General features: G+C 42.3%; 1 protein-coding gene across 3 annotated transcripts in view; it reads right to left on the bottom strand.

Moving 5' to 3' along the window:
- Positions 1 to 18,091, bottom strand: part of THRA (thyroid hormone receptor alpha) — a 346,141-nt gene that overhangs the window by 57,054 nt on the left and 270,996 nt on the right. The window contains exons 4-5 of one of the 3 annotated variants that reach the window (XM_077459824.1): positions 13,809 to 13,870; positions 4,760 to 4,890 (exon numbers count right to left, since the gene is read on the bottom strand). In XM_077459824.1, coding sequence (XP_077315950.1) covers positions 4,760 to 4,890; positions 13,809 to 13,870 — 193 coding nt within the window. The remainder of the gene's footprint in view (positions 1 to 4,759; positions 4,891 to 13,808; positions 13,871 to 18,091) is intronic. The other 2 variants (XM_077459826.1, XM_077459825.1) reach the window with 2 other exon arrangements.

Here is an 18,091-nt window from a genome sequence, read left to right as displayed (position 1 = left end):
CAAACAACCACTTTAAAGTGGAACAAAAGTCATGAAACCTTCTTCCTTGGTAAGTGTCTGGGTCCCTCGCCAACACCAGAATCCTCTTCCCTGGTGCTGGTCTTTGGCCATATCAACTGGCCAGCTTGGGATGAAAAACCTCTGCACATGCACAAGAGTCCATTATCCCGCAACAAGAACAGTGTCAGCACTCTAAGCTGAGCATCTGCAACTCAGTTCACATGCCGTAGAAGATTGTGAAAAAGCAGGTAGATGTTTTGTTATCACATAAGAGACACTGCATGTCTCTTCTGCGATAATAGCCTGCCTTATTGCAGTTTATTATAAGAAGAAGTATTTGTAAAGGCTGAAGGTTTGTTTTACCTTCATGCATTCTATGCATGAAGGTAAAAATCTATCTCTGTGTAGCAGCCCCCTCAATACTTACCTGAGCCAAATCTCGATCCAGCAATGTGTACGAGAGTCTCTCCCTTGTATAGGGAATCCACAAGTGCTGGGGTAAGAAGTTTAACAACTATTTTTTTGTGGAATGTTTATTTTATTGTGCTCCATGTGTTAAATGGAAAAAAAAGTTTCTGCACTGTTAACGGTAGCTTTTGATTCAATTCTGAACTTGCATTAAATGGTAGCTGGAGCCTCAAGGATTCTCAGGCACCTTTAAAGCGATGATATATTTTTGTATTTATTTAATATTAACTATATCATGAAAACTGCAGAGGTCACTTTCCCTTGTCTGCATATGCAAATTGATAAGAGCTGTACAACAAATATATCTGTCATAGTGTCTGCTTAGCGTCTGATCTTCATTCTACTCTTCCCTCTGGGACAATACTTCACTTCAGCAGACACAAAGCAATAGAAATAAGAGTGCACCACTGTTTTCCAGATGGTCACTCTGCAAAGGACTAAACAGGAGGCAGACAATATATTGATATTCTCTCCTTTGATCTCAAAGGAACCTAATATGTACAATAGAAAGAAAAGGTATGTGAACCCCATGGAATTAACTGATTTTCTGCAGTGATTTTCCATAAAATGTGATCTGATCGTCATCTAACTTACAATAGACACAAACCATTACGTTGATTACACACAAACATTTCTAATTTCTCATGTCTATCGAAAACACACCCATTAAACATCCACAGTGCTAGTGGAAAAATGATGTGAACCCTTGGAGTTAATAACTGGTTCAACCTCCTTTGGCATTACTGACTTCAAGAAAAAGCTTTCAGAAGCTCTGGATCAAACTGGCACAAAGTTCAGAAGGAATATTTGACCATTCACCTTTACAAAGCTTCTTCAGCTCAGACCCATTTGTAGATGTGTGGTGTGAACGACCCTCTTGAGGTGATGCCACAGCATCTTTCTGGGGTTAAAGGTCTGGGCTGTGGTGGATTAGTTCAATCTCTAGGGTCATTGTCCTGCTGCATCATCCAAATTTTACTAATCTTCAGCTGGCGGACAGCCACCCTGACATTATCCTGTAGGATATTTTGGTAAACTTGGGAATTCATTTTCCCCTCGATAATGGCAGGTGGTCCAGGTTCTGGGGCAGGGAAGCAAGCCCAAATCATGATGTCCCCCCCCACCATTCTTCACCAATTGGTATGATGTTTTGATGCTAGTAAACTATGCCCTTTTTGCGGCATAGTCAGTGCTAAGTATTATTCCCGAACAATCCAGCTTTTGTTTTATCTGTCCACAAAACATTTTCTCAGTAGCGTTTTAGTTTTTGGCAAAAACCAGGCATGCAGCACTGGTTTTTTTTTGAGAGCAGTGGCTTCCTTTGTGGTGTTCATGCCTGTTCATTTACAATGTTTTTATTGAAAGACTTTTTTTTTTACCAGAAAAAAGAAATCAGGGTCATAAACTGGTAGTAACAATGAATCAGGCCATCCACATGTCAGTCAGATAGGCCTTGCGCGAACAAAAAAGTCCCGAAAAGCTACACTCTGCAAGGGAAATGAGGTTTAGGAACTTCAGATTCAAATGTACCTCAGTGGAAGTGGACTTTAGTTTCCTGAAGGTTGTGAACCAAAACCAAAATAAAACACCCAGGGATGACCAGATGGCAATACATGGAGTTGAAAAACAAGGCCAGAGCTTGGTGGAGTCTCCAAGAGAACCAGGTCATATGACATATAAAGTTAGACTTGCACATAAATTTAGCTCTCGGGTCGCAAAAATAGATAACATAATGTGGTGGTCTGGTCAATGGTGGTAGATTGTGCCAAAGAGGTCACTAGCTAGAAAAAGAGAGATTGGGGGGGGGGGGGGGGGGGGCCCACAAGCAGCATTATGAGCAAGCCCGGGCAATATCCACAATTCCAAAAACCACGTAGGAAATTGGTCAATCCAGGGTTGCCAGATTCGCAAAACATTATTGTGCATGTCTGTGAGAATTGCCGTTAGTTTCTCACTAACAAGCGTTCCAAGTACCTGCTGCTTCACTTCATCGAACAAGAGAAGGTATGTTTTCCAGGCTCGAGCAATAGTCTGCTTAGTGGCCTTGAAGAGGTTGGTCACCAGTAACACCCTGCCTGTTCAAAGACTTACGTATGATAGACTCATGAACATGGATGTTTGCCAGTTCCAGTGATGTCTTCAAGCCTTTAGCTGTTATTCGTGGGTTTTTCTTTACCTCACTGAAGATTCTACGTTGTGCCTTGCGAGTCATCTTGGCTGGGTACTAAACTGTCTTTATTTAAAGACAGTTTATCTAGCAGTTGACTGATGGATGCCTAAACACTTTGAGATTGCTTTGTATCCCTTTCTAGCCCTATTTAGATCAACTACTATTGATCATATGTTTTTAGAGAGCTCCTTTTTTTTGCAAGGCATGGTTCAGCTGATGCTTCCTATGAACAGCAATTCTAAAATATTTGAGTATCTTTTATAAATTAAAGTAACTCTAAACCACACCTCCAAACAAGTTCCATTAGTTGGACTCCAGGTGTGCAAACTACTGACTCCAGTTAGCTTTTGTTGAAGTAATTATTTTCTGGGTTCACTTACATTTTCCTCCATCACTGTAAATGTGTAATGGGTGTGTTTAATAAAGAGATGTGAAATTAGGACAAGTAATAAATACAAGCTGAAGAAACAATTATTATTAAACTTGGGTAGAAGAACAAGTTAGCAGTTATCTGGGGATACAGCAGGCCAGTGGTGATACACAGATATATAGAGCTTTGCAACTATAGATAGGCATAGACCAACTACCATAAAAAACATTACATAAGCATTGTGTAACCACCTGTGGCAAGCCATAGTATGCTTGGGAAAGATAACTGCTTCAAAAAGAAAACAGTGTGACATGCTAGGGTGAGCTCTACAGACACAACTGGTTTGTGCTCCCCAATTCAAGGCTAAGAAGAAAAGTAAATGTAATTATTATATATATATATATATACACATATATGCACCAATCAGCCATAACCTTATGATTACTGACAGATAAACTCAATAACATTAATTATCTCGTTACAATGGCATCTGAAAGTCTGTGGGATTAAGGAGGCAGAAAGTAAACATGTTGCCCCTGAAGTTGATGTCTTGAAAGCAGAAAATATGGGCACTGCAGTTTGTTGTGTATGGGGCTGCATAGCTGCAGTCTGGTTAGGGTGTCCATGCTGACCTGTGTCCACAGCTAAAAGTGCCTACAATGGGCATGTGAACATCAGAACTGAGCCACGAAGCAATGGAAGAAAGGGGCCTGGTCTGATGAATAAAATTTTCTTTTACATCATCATGTGGATGGCTGGTTGCATGTGCTTCACTTACCTGGCGAAGAGGTGGCACCAGAATGCAGTATGGAAAGAAGGCAAGCCAGCTGAGACAGTGTGATGCTTTGGGCAATGTCCTGCTGGGAAACCTTGGGTACTGCCATTCATGTGGATATTACTTGATACATACCACCTACCTAAATGGAAAATGGTATACCCTGATAGCAGTGGTCTCTTTCAGCAGGATAATGCACCCACTGCAAAAAATATTCAAGAATAGTTAGAGCAGGGGTGTCCAAACTTTTTTCAAAAAGTGCCAGATTTGGTGAAGTGAACATGTGTGAAGGCTGACCAATTCGCCTGACATTCTTTGAACCATTAAAATTTGGTCTAAGTGTGTTCGTTCGAGCACTAATACACTGCACAATAAGAATTCTCTTGCCTTTGTGGCTGTGTGTGAGTAAAGAGATGAGCTTGGGCGTGTTATTTGGATATACCATATTTATTAGAGTATAACACGTGCATCTTCACTTTAAGAGGGAAGTTTCTGGAAAAAAACAAACATTTTTAATAAAGAACTGTGAAGCAAAATAAGGGTCAGTGCCCATCTGCAGCCTCACAAGTGCCATGAATGCAGCACCCCCATTGCCGTATCCTTGTGGGTGAGCGCAGTCTGTTTCACAGGCTTGCCTAGTGATTCTTTTTTGGTTTAACGAATCATAAGTTGGCCATGGAGCCATGCACCAATAAAGGGTTATCAGGTATGCCTTTCTATGGTACCATAGTATGTGGAGAGCTTTGGTGGAACACAACTTTATAAGGCAGCAGAATAAATAAAACTAGCAAGAAATCCATGGTCTAAACAAGGACAAGCGAAAGTAAAAGTAAAAGATTTTGTCAGAGAACTTGCTTGGATAGAATAAAGGAGATAAAATGTTTCCAAACTGCACTCGTTCTTTAACAAGGACAACAGATTTGCTAAATAGGTTGTAATAAAATGAGGGATGGTGTCCCTTTAGCATCAGACTTACCTTGCAGCCCTCACAGGTAATACATCGGTAGTGGTATCCTGTGGCCTTATCACTGCACACCACGCATGGCTCATCTTTGTCCAGGTAGCTTGGGATGTACCCTGCAGAGAGCAGAGACACCGAACTGTCACCTATGTCACCGGGTGAAAAGAGGGGACATAATCTTAATTATGCCATTTATAAAGAAACAGTCTGTAGGGACAGGGGCAAGGTCCCACAGCGCACATTAAATTCCACCATCAACCAGACATTGTTACATTGATCACAGCCAGCCAGATCTTTTGACTGATACAAATACAAAGTTCAGCAACCACAGAGCACCAGATAAAGACAGTTATGATTTTCTGGCAAGTGAAAATTGCTATCTAGTTGTTTGGGCACTGAAAATGTGTTTTTAAGAGCCAATATTTCCACTAAGACATTTTTGTAGTCTTTCATATTTTACCCATTTTGGACTACTTGCTGGGAAATGTTATATCTATGCTATAGATCCACGTTTCTGAACTGCTGGTGGAGTCCACCCATCTGAAAGGGGCCTGAATTGCTGGGCTGTAGGGATGGGCCGAACACCCTCCGGTTCGGTTTGCACCAGAACATACCGAACATGCAAAACATTTGGCAGAGCACACGAACACCATTTAAGTCTATGGGACCCGAACATGAATAATCAAAAGTGCTAATTTTAAAGGCTTATATGCAAGTTATTGGCAAAACAAGGGTTTGGGGACCTGGGTCCTGCCTCAGAAGACACGTATCAATTAGGGATGCACCGAAATTTCAGCCGCCAAAACATATCGGCCGAAAATGCCCTTTTCGGCAATTTGCCGAAAGGAAAAAACGGCCGATAATTGAGCCGAAAATGGGGCGGGGCGGAGCTCCGCCCCCGCCCCTGGTGCCGCCCATCATGGGAGATCTATAACGCAGGAGAGCCGCCTCCGCTGCCTGGCTCAGTAGAGCGCCACTGTGCAGCCAGTATGTTTGTCCCCTGTGCAGCCAGTGTGTTTGTCCCCTATGCAGCCAGTGTGTTTGTCCCCTGTGCAGCCAGTGTGTTTGTCCCCCGTGCAGCCAGTGTGTTTGTCCCCCGTGCAGCCAGTGTGTTTGTCCCCCGTGCAGCCAGTGTGTTTGTCCCCCGTGCAGCCAGTGTGTTTGTCCCCCGTGCAGCCAGTGTGTTTGTCCCCCGTGCAGCCAGTGTGTTTGTCCCCCGTGCAGCCAGTGTGTTTGTCCCCTGTGCAGCCAGTGTGTTTGTCCCCTGTGCAGCCAGTGTGTTTGTCCCCTGTGCAGCCAGTGTGTTTGTCCCCTGTGCAGCCAGTGTGTTTGTCCCCCGTGCAGCCAGTGATGCAGCGAAGAGAGAGGAGAGCCGCCTCCGCCGTCTGGTTCAATAGAGCGCCGGGAACATCACAGCTTTAATTTCAATAGCTGTGTGTTCCCCCGTTGCGCGCCGTTGCATACAGCCCCTCCCCCTTGTCCGGGGAACTGTGATAGACCGATTACCCTTCCAGATTGGACGGGTGATCTGTCGATCACAGTTCCCCGGGCAAGGGGGGGGGGGGGCTTTCACAAAAAAAGTGGTACAAAAGACAAGACACAACTTGGGACAAGTCCTTTATTAAAAAATAAAAATGTCCCATGAAGTCCATTCATCATCTTCTCTCGCTCCGCCGACGACCGGCAAACTATAGACACCCCCCAGGTACAAAATTTAAAAGGAATATTTCACTTTTATTGTTTCACGTTAAGCATTATTAAAATCACTGCTCCCGAAAAAACAGCCATTTTTAAAACTTTTTTTGCATTGATACATTTCTCCTGGGGCAGGACCCGGGTCCCCAAACACTTTTTATGACAATAAGTTGCATAGAAGCCTTTAAAATTAACACTTTCGATTTTTGAGGTTAATGTCCCATAGACTTTAACGGTGTTCCGGAGGCTTTCAAATTTGCCCCGAACACTGCATATTGTTCGGTGTTCTGCAGAACAGTTCAGCCCGAACTTATGCTCAGGCCGAACCGTTCACCCATCCCTACTGGTCTGTAAGTGTTCACACAGAACTATCAAAAAAAGTTTTGTTTATGTATTAAATATTTATGCTTATAAGGCTAAGTTCACATGTATGCAGGAGTGGGAATACATGTACATTGCATGTATTCTCATACCAGGCAAAAGCAGTGCTATTTAGCTGACGCACGGGGATGCCAATAATTCTTAATGGCACCCCCATGCATCTGAAAATGCAGCATGTTTTCAGGTGTGGGAAATTGCATGGGGCATTTAAATAAGGTCCAGGGATCTTTTCCATTTGTTACCTGCAGGTACAGCAGCCTATTCAAATGAGCGGGCTGCTGTGCCAGCACAAACGCAGTGCACGAAACCACGCATATGTGAACCTAGCTTTAGAAGCTGTCCAAAACTCCCACGAAGGGGGCAGCACAGGTCTCTGTAAAGTCATGATTCAGGCCTGCTCGCCAACAAGTTTTGAGAACATCCTTATAGCTAGACAAGGGTGGAGAGGAGGGGGGCTCATTTCTGGTCAGTGATAACATTAACACATAAATCCTGCATGCATTAGCACTATTAACTTTGGAACATAAAGAGATTAAAGAGAGAATAGTTTAGATCATTTACGTGAACTATGTGAATCAAGAATAATTGCTGCAAAGATTTGCTAACATCTACAGCCAATACAGCAATATTCTATTGCATCTGAATGATCCGCCTCTGCTCAGGGACCATTCATGGAGCAATGCATGTTCTTATACATACATTCCGTTCCCTGTTGTGTGCACTGCATTTGTTCCCCCTTTCCATACATTATTAAAGTAGCTGTAAACCCTGTACTACCACTTTTACCTACAGGTAAGCCTATAATAAGGCTTACCTGTAGGTACCGTGAATATCTCCTAAACTTGCACCATTTAGGAGATATTTATTGTATCCGCATGTGCCAACATCAACAGCACATGCGCATTGAAGAAATTATGCATACTAGCTCATTATGCCTTTGTCTTACAGGTTTTCTTTTTGTTTTTTTTGAGAGTTTACCAACACTTTAATACCATTCAAAAATCAAAAAGGCCATATCTGCAACATGATTCCTCAATGTTTTTTATTGACCTTTATATATACATAATGTAGATGAAAGGTCTGTGATCTCCTGATATTAACCTCATCTTCTCTACAGTGAACTTCAAAGCTTTAGGTAGAGTGGGGAAGGATTAGAGCTCCTGTTAGGCTTTTATTACTTTCCGGAGCTCCGTTAAAAAGTTTTAGGCGAATCCTGAGTATTCCCACAATGCACTAAAAACGCACTCCGTTCATATAATCTGCCACTGGTGTCAATGTTAAAGCAGAACTCCACCCAAAAAGGCTGCCACAATTGGCACCTTTAGGAGGGGGGTTGGTGCCGCACCGTGTGGGTACCTGGTTATGACAAGACCTGCTTTCACTTCCGGCTGACTTTGCTGTGGCAAACTCATCCAGACGTTCGTCTGCCCCCCCCCCCCCCCATCCCTCTCCGCTGCCAGGCCATTCACAAAGAGCACAGTGCTTCTTGCATGCGCAGTAGGGAACTGGTTATGAAGCCGCAAGGTGGGTTTCCTTACCTGAGGTGGAAAAATCGGCTTAGATGAGGACACCGCTGTCAGTGGACAGTAAGTGTCCTTGTATTAAGCAGCTACAGTATTTGCAGCTGCCGACTTTATATTTTTCTGAAGAAGCCTAGAGCTCCGTTTTAAGTTAATGACACCTGAAAACAGATTGCAAAACGCAGTGCGATTGCAGAAATTGCATCACATGGATGTAAACACCCATGCAATCTTACTTCCGTGATGATTCCAGTGCAGCAAAAAAATGCCTGCACCTTTTTTGTGTGGTGCAGCGCAAATTGAGCCCATACATAATGAATGGGCTCAAATCTCCTTGCAAAGAATCTCATGTGATTTAAATAGGAATGCAGTGCAATTTCTATCCGAATAACATGCAGCGTTCCACACCGCATAAATGTGAACCCAGCCTAACCCTCACTTCCTGTCCTACTAAAACACTTTCACCAGACAGGAGGTTAGGGAAGATTTGCAACAGTGACACAGATATCTAACAGGGATTCAAGCTTTTACCTACTTTACTAAGGATCCTTTCACACTTCTGAAACTTGTCATGCTACTATGGATACAGTCACATGACAATTCGCAACCCATGTTTTTCAATGGCAGCCATTTAAATCTATGTGATTTAGAAAAGATTCTTGCACTATTTTGACACTTTCATGCAATTTGAATGCCATAGACTGCAATGTAAACTCTCAAAAGTTATATCTTAATGATATCAATGCGACAATTGTGCAACAGTCAAAGTTGAATCTAAGTCACACTCATCCAAAGTTGCATCGTCAGTTCGCAATGAAAATCGCACGACTGTGGCATTGTAGAAGTGTGAATGGAGTCAAAAGAAAATAATTTAATTCACATCTGTGCTGCTGTTGGAGACTTCCCTTTACTTCCTGTCTGGTAAAACAACGTCAGCAGGACTCTAATGGAGTCCCAGACCAAATTAAAACATGGCCTCTATCTACACTTTTCTTTTTAGTGCTTTTTGCATTTTGCAGATTTGCACTACAGAACGTGTTCCTTAGGAAACCATGGTCAACTGACTGTAGTCCACATCTGCAAAATGCAAAAAGCACTAAAAATGCATAGGTGTGAATCCAGCCTAATGGAAGACCCCTTTAACCATGATCTTGCACATTACACTGACAGACATGGGCACGCTATTGCTAATAATAAATCTAGGCTAAACTCTAGTCAAATTTTTCTTTATGGTCAGAGTGGAGAAGAGTTATTACAACTTCTGTGTAAGTGTATTGGTGTCAGTTTCCCAGTGGGGGGGGGGGGGGGGGGGTGGGGGGATTTCTCATCACTTCCCTTTCTGGAACCATACAGGAAATAAGATTTCTCCACTGGGCATGCAGCAATAAAAACCTAATCCTTCCCAATAAAACTAAAAAAGGTTTTATTGATGCATGTACTTCCCTAGCAGAGATTGTAGTACTTTCTGAGCACACTGGAAGAGGGGGGGAACACCATCCCAAAAGTTACAAAAATAAAAAGCTCACAAAAGCTACACCTTCCCCACTCCTTCCAAAGCAAGAAGAGTTGTGTCCTAAAAATTCTAATCACAAACAGGGTCAACTATCTGAGTGTTAGAAGTCATTTGATCATTTTAGCTGCTTTTTTTTTTTTTTTTTAACTGACTTGACTTGTTGCTCTTCAATTTGTATGGGCCAAAAAAATTAGGCAGTCCATGGCCAGCTCTCTATAGGAACATACATGCAAAGTGTTAAAAACTGTTATAAATAAATAAGACAACAAATCTAAAAGACACAATAAGAGCCTCACTGCAAAGCAGACTAGACGCACAGGGTAAAACAGAATACACACAGCCAGCCCGACAAACACCAGAACAACGCATGCAAACAAGCGGCACAAAAAGCCTGTTCATTGTGTTGTAAGTAATTACTGAGAGTCTCTCCCTTCTGAGTATCTCTCTCTCTCCCCATTTCCGAAGTAATTATGTTTTATAACTTTGAGATCCTGTCTGGACAGAGCAGAGATGGCAGAAAGGAGGGGAAGGGGGGGTGCGGCATGGGGTGAGACGGCCAGCTTTTTATATGGAGGGTAAGAGTGTGGGAGGGAGGCCTGGCCTTGGGGTTACAATGTATATTATGGTATAATATAGGAGGAAGCAAAAAACACTCCAGCTACAGTATGCACCATCAACATAACTCATTGGAAAATGACCCATAAAGTGACACCTTATTGATGTGATATGAATGGCAGCATATAAAGGCAGAGATGCCAGATCAATACACAGACTAGAGTCTTATATTTTATGGCTGACTTGTAGCTGTAGTGCCTAGAATATTACATCACAGAATCACTAAGCCCATGGGGTTTATTAAAACCTAAGTTTACTAAAAAAACAAAAACAAAATAAAATCATCACAAGGGACATTACTTGTGATTGATGTCATATATCCCTTGTGCTGCTGTCTCTTCCTTTAGTAGAAATTCTCCTCTGATTTCCCCCCCACCCCCACCGTAATGTTCCAGTTTGGTAGAAGTTACTGGAGCCAATGGAGCTGTGGCCGGCACTCATCAAATGTGTCCAAATATGCCCACCTCCTCCATTCATAGGACCTGTAACTGTGGCTGCTATGAATGGAGTCAACAGACCTTTTAATAACCTCCAGGGCTCTAACCCCCTTCCCCATCTAAACAAAACTAATTAAAACACTGAAGTTCGAGCTGGGCTTTACAGCTATAAGATCTTAAAGCTGAATGTCAGGCATAAAAAACTCTAATTTAAATATAACCCTCATAAGCTATAAAGGATATGAATCCACTTTGTGTGCAGCAAATGCCTTTGCAACCCCACGCATTATGTTGTAAATTGCAAAGACAGCAGTGACATTGCTGTGGTGTACATAGCTTGTGCGAGGAGCAGAGCTGTGGGAGGGGCCCAGTAGGCCTGCCCACTACAGGCTACCTGCAGGAAACTACAGAGGGGGCGGATACAAGACCAGTCACCCTGCACTAGAAGAGAGCAGCACTGACAGGTCTATATAGGCATAGTGCAGAAATTGGTTTAGATAGGATTACTGTTCAGATCTTGAAGAAATACACAACTGATATAAAGATTCAAGTAAGAATACACATAACATTTGTTTTTAGACAATATCTGTGCAGCTCGCAGTTCAACTTTAAAGTTGCAGCTTTAAAATGACAACATAAATAGCTAGTTCGAGGTAAAATACCAGTTGTAATAAAAGTGATTTTAATTTAAGTTCTTAGGAAGGGAGTCTCCGAACAGCCAAAGAATATTATTTACCCATCACTATCGCTAAGAAGAAACAGAAAACAAAGTGGGCTGTTCTAGAGTGATAGCATGGAAACCTGGACCCTACAGGCATTAGCATCTCTAGCTTGTATTCAGGAATCCAAAATGGATTGGATAAACTAGGAAACCTGAGAATAGGAGTAAAGTTTTGGGTGTTGTAAACAGTATTTTTATTGGAAGAGTAGGAGTCGTATGGTATTTTTTTTTTTGTTTGATAAAATAGAAGAGGCATTATGGTATTTGATTGGTAGAATTATAGGATGTATTAATTTGCAGTAGGAAGAGTTCTAGTCTACACCACTAAGCACAGGACCGAATACAGAGGGGTTAATTCAGTTTTAGGAATTGGGTTAATGTTTAGGTGATTTGGTCTTTGGATCAGTTTTATGGTTAAAGCTGAATTCCAGGTATGATCTTTATTGCACACTAAAGGTGGGCCATTCATGGATGGAAATTTGGTCAGTTAAGTGGGGACTGACCAAATTTCGATCAATGTGTGGCCACTATGGTTGGACAGAGGTCGATTTACCTTTTGGACCTCTGCTCAATTGCCCCAGTAATTTTTTTGCTTGATCAGTGTTGCAGGTAGGCTGCACCTCGAATCAAATCAACCAGCAGGCTGAATGGAAAAAAAAAAAAGATCCATGTATGGCTAGCTTCTCCGCAATTATCCGGGTCCTGTACCAGCTGAGCAGCTTCACCGCTACACACTGACCACAGGAGGTTCACTCCCTCAGCACTGCCACCATTCCCAGAACAAACTCCTTTAGATCTATTATCAATTATACTAACTTAACCTCCCTGGCGGTATGATTAGTTCTGGTTTTAGGTGCTGAAAGCGGTACAATTATTTTGCATGGAAATTTGGCATTTTATATTGTAGTCCTGTAATTCTTAGGAATAACTCTCTTAAATCTGTCCAAACCAGAGTCTAGCAGACATCCCGGGTATGATAAAGTTTATAATATAATAAATAATAATAAAAATTATTCAATAATGTAATCAAATCCTAAAACACTGAAAAAGGGACACTTTTTGGTTGCTATGGACAATCTCCAAATTTCAGGCAGAAAAAACTGTATTTATAATATAAAAGTGCATGCAGGGCACTGGACAGACCACTAGGGACAAAGGGGGTGTGTAATTTTTTTATACAGTACTGTAATCTGTAAGATTACAGTACTGTGTGTGTTTTGTGTCTTTTTACTTTTTTGAATTTGCCGCCGATCTCCTCTCCCGCGCGCCGTAACGTCGCAGGGAACGGAGCTCGGTGGCATTCGGCACTGTGAATCGAGCGGAGGACAGCTCTCTCACACAGCGCGGAGGACATCGCTGGATCCAGGGGACAAGGTAAGTAACTCTCCCTGTATCCAGCGATGCGATCCCGAGTCTGGCTCGGGGTTACCGTTCGTGGAACTAAAATCCCAACCTGAGCCAGACTCGGGATCACCGCTAGGGGGGTTAATGGTTTGTTTAGGTTTTTCCTCCTATGACATCGTTTTGGTAAATCTAGGATTGTACAGAGATTGTAAAATTTCACTATATAGTGTAAAGCCAGCTTACAAGGTGTAGTAAATAGTCTAAAGCAGTGGTCATCAACCATGTCCTCAGGTCCCAACAACAGGCCAGGTTTTATGTATTACCTTGGGAAGATGCAGACTAGAATACTGCAATCACTGAGCAGCAAATGATATCACATGTGATGTATTTCAGTTATCTTGCAAATATGGCCTGCTAGTGGGCCCTGAGGACAGGAGTTGAGAACCACTGGTCTAAAGCAGTAGTCATCAACCCTGTCCTCAGGGCCCACTAACAGGCCAGGTTTTATGTATTACCTTGGGGAGATGCAGACTGGAATACTGCAATCACTGAGCAGCAAATGATATCACCTGTGATGTATTTCACTTATTTTTCAAACCTGGCCTGTTAGTGGGCCCTGATGACAGGGTGGATGACCAGGGCTCTAAAGGAGAAATTACAGCAGTGTACTGTTGGTAGGAGGGAGGAGTTACTTGTTCATTTATATGGTAGGAAGGAGGAGTTACAGAAGTATACATATCCAAGTAGCAGAACATGACGTAGGGGTTAGTTCAGAAGGGTTACATTAGGTTACATGATGTGAATAGAGAGGCAGCATACCATGCTACACCGAACATACCTGACATACCGCTTTTTCCCATACATTGGCTATTCTTTCTTTTTCGCTTCCCATCCGGCCACCTGTTGAAACAAAGAAAGAACATGAATCAATCAGAATTCATCAAGAAATGAGAAGACATAGAAATATGAAGAAAAAAAAAAAGTTAGCCCGCCCTGTGCTTTGTACCCACGCACACAGAATCTGAGACAGCTGCCTTGTAATCCTGTATGTCACATTAATATGCATGCATTAAGCACCTCACCAAACTGGACACCACCTCACACACCCACGCTTGGAAGCACTCACCGCCTTGTACTGAAATGCACTTTTCTGTGTCAGCTCACTGGTTAAAATGTCTCTTTCAGGTTAAAGTAAAGATGAAAGTGCACAGCGTGGTAACCAGAGAAAAAAATCAGCAATGATCACTTATGATATCTTCTAACAGCAGATAAAAGCTAACTGATTGGTTCCTATGAGTTATTGTACTTTACAGTCATCATCTCTTCTACAATATCTAACAGTGTCCACCACAAATAATGCTTTTGCTCTGCATTCAAGCTGTCAAGCTGTTTCTTGTATATTTACCTTGTATAGGGAGGGTGTGCGTTAGGTCCCAGCTCCACCCATCCGCTGCCAATATGAGAGTATGTCACATTCGTTGATGGATTCTCATAACATGTTTTATGTACTGTGAAAAATCCACAGAATGTGAACTCTAATGCCACGTACACACGATCAGAATTTCAGCCAGCAAAAGACAGAAAAAAGACGGAAATTAGATGAACGAATTCCTGCCAGCAAAAATTTGATAGCATGTTCTCAATTTTCCTGATGGAAAAACTTTCGATCAGAAATTCCAATCGTGTGCATGCAATTCGGACGCGCAAAAACTCACGCATGCTCAGATTCAACTAGGAGGAAGCTATTGGCTACTAGGTATTGAACTTCCTTTTTCTAGTCCCGTCATACATGTTGTACGTCGCCGCGTTCTTGGTGATCGGAATTTGGCGTGACCGTGTGTAGGCAAGACAGTTTGAGCGAAATTCCGTCCGAATTCCGACGGGAAAACCATCAGAGCTTTTTCCAATGAGAATTCCGATCGTGTGTACGTGGCATTATAGGTAGATGTTACTAATGCAGCACCTGAGACATTTAAGCCAGTGAATGGATTACCCACTAAATACTCACTCCGTTTAATATAAACCATTGAATCAATCTGTGTTATACCTGAAAAAAATATTTTTTTTACACACATAGTAATGTTACCATAGTAACACTTTACTACTCTGGGGAAGTGATCAGGATTATTTTTTTTGATTGCCGATAGCAGTGAATTACATTGCTATAAGCAAGCATTTTACTGGATGAAACCGATTCATTCAGTTACATAGTTACATAGTAGGTGAGGTTGAAAAACGACACAAACCCATCAAGTCTGACATAAGGCCTCTTTCACACTGACGTCCCGTTCAGGCCCGCCTGTCAGTTTTTCAGGCGGACCTGAACGGGTGCTCCATAGAGCTCTATGGAGCGTCGGATGTCAGCGGTGACATGTCCACTGACATCCGACCCGCTCCGATCCGAAAAAGTGTAACGGAGGAAAAAGCTATTTTTCCATCCGTCTGCGGATCGGATCGGGTGACGCCGGGCACTGCGGTCCGTCGTCATCCGATCTCCCATAGGGGAGAGCGGCGCTGTGACAGGTCCGTCCCTGCGCAGTGTGCAGAGACGGAGCTGTCATTTCCCTGCTCAGCGGGGATCGGCGGAGTGATCCCCGCTGAGCAAATGGATATCCACGGGGCGGATCAGAACTGATCCGCCCCGTGTGAAAGGACCCTAAGTGTGTGATTATACAGTATCTCACAAAAGTGAGTACACCCCTCACATTTTTGTAAACATTTTATTATATCTTTTCATGTGACAACACTGAAGAAATGACACTTTGCTACAATGTAAAGTAGTGAGTGTACAGCTTGTATAACAGTTTAAATTTGCTGTTCTTTCAAAATAACTCAACACACACCCATTAATGTCTAAACCGCTGGCGTGCACTCACTACTTTACATTGTAGCAAAGTGTAATTTCTTTATCGCTATCATATGAAAAGAAATAATAACATATTTACAAAAATGTTGAGGGTGTACTCACTTTTGTGAGATACTGTATGTCAGTATTACATTGTATATGCCTGTATGTTGCAATAGTTTTTTAAACTATCAATGCTCCCCGCTGATACCACCTCCTGTGGAAAGGAATTTCACATCCTTGCTGCTCTTACAGTAAAGAATCCTCTACGCCAGTGATGGCGAACCTTGGCACCCCAGATGTTTTGGAACTACATTTCCCATAATGCTTATGCACTATGCAGTGTAGTGGAGCATCATGGGAAATGTAGTTTCAAAACATCTGGGGTGCCAAGGTTCGCCATCACTGCTCTACGCAGTTTAAGGTTAAACCTCTTTTCTTCTCCTTTTCATGAGTGCCCACGTGCCTTCACTTCCGTGGAAAAGTTTTATCCCTTTTGTGGGGTCATCATTACGGTATTTATCAATTGAAATCATATCCCCTCTTAAGCGTCTCTTCTCCAGAGAGAATAGGTTCAGTGCTCGCAACCTTTCCTCATAACTAAAATCCTCCAGACTCTTTATTAGCTTAGTTGCCCTTCTTTGTACTCGCTCCATTTCCAGTACATCCTTCCTAAGGACTGGTGCCCAGAACTGGACAGCATACTCCAGGTGAGGATGGACCAAAGTCTTGTACAGCAGGAGAATTATCGTTTTATCTCTGGAGTTGATCCCCTTTTTAATGCCAATATTCTGTTTGCTTTGTTAACAGCAGCTTGGCATTGCATGCCACTGCTGAGCCTGTCATCTACCAGGACCCCCAGGTCCTTTTCCATCCTAGATTCCCCCAGAGGTTCTCCCCCAGTGTATAGATTGCATTCATATTTTTGCTACCCAAGTGCATTATTTTAAATTTTTCTACATAAAACCTCATTTGCCATGTAGTTGCCCACCTCATTCATTTGTTCAGATCTTTTTGCAAGGTTTCCACATCCTGCGGAGAAGTTATTGCCCTGCTTAGCTTAGTATCATCCGCAAATACAGAGATTGAACTGTTTACCCCATCCTCCAGGTCATTTATGAACAAATTAAACAGGATTGGTCCCAGCACAGAACCCTGGGGTACCCCACTACCCACCTCTGACCATTCTGAGTATTTTCCATTTATCACCACCCTCTGAACTCACTCTTGTAGCAGGTTTTAAATCCATGTACACCTATGGTCCATTCCAATGGACCTTATTTTGTACAGTAAACATTTATGGGGAACTCTGTCAAATGCTTTTGCAAAATCCAGATACACCATGTCTACGAGCCTTCCTTTATCTAGATGGCAACTCACCTCTTCATAGAAGGATAATAGATGGGTTTGGTAAGACCGATTCTTCATGAATCCATGCTGATTACTGCTAATGATATTGTTCTCGTTACTAAAATCTTGTTTATAGTCCCTTATCATCCCCTCTAAGAGCTTGCATACTACTGATGTTAGATTATCTGGTCTGTAATTTCCAGGGATGTATTTTGGGCCCTTTTTAAATATTGGTGCTACATTGGCTTTTCTCCAATCATCTGGTACCATTCCAGATAGTAGACTTCAGTAAAAATTAGGAACAATGGCTGAGTTCCCTAAGTACCCTCGGATGCAAACCACCTGGTCCGGTGATTTATTAATGTTAAGTTTCCCAAGTCTAATTATAAGGCTAAACACTGCAGTATTTGTTACTTCAGCCCCCGATTCCCTCGTGAACACTGAGGAGAAGAATAAATTCAATACCTTCACCATCTCCCATCTTTAGTAACCAGATGTCTTTCCTCATTCTTTATGGGGCCAATATGGTCTGTCCTCCATTTTTACTGTTTACATACTTAAAGAATTTCTTGGGATTTTGTTTGCTCTCTTCCGCTATGTGTCTTTTGTGTTCTATCTTAGCCGCCCTAATTGCACCCTTACATTTCTTGTTGCATTCTTTATAAAGTCTGAATGCAGATGATGATCCCTCAACCTTGTAATTTTTGAAGGCCTTCTCCTTTGCTTTTATATGCATTTTTACATTGGATTTAAGATATCCAGGACTTTTATTCGCTCTTTTAAATGTATTACCAAATGGGATGCATTGGCTAATGCCCTTATTTATAATGCTCTTAAAGCTAACCTACCTCTCCTCCCTGTTCTTTGTTCCTAAGATTTTATCCAAATTCATGCCTTTTAGCAAGGTTCGTAGTTTAGGGAAGTTG

This window comes from Lithobates pipiens, unplaced genomic scaffold, assembly GCF_037356315.1.
Source record: "Lithobates pipiens isolate NorthernLeopardFrog02 unplaced genomic scaffold, aLitPip1_a1.2 Scaffold_28, whole genome shotgun sequence".
NCBI lineage: Eukaryota > Metazoa > Chordata > Amphibia > Anura > Ranidae > Lithobates > Lithobates pipiens.
Note: the sequence above shows the minus strand (reverse complement) of the source record. Positions and strands in the feature narration are given on the sequence as shown.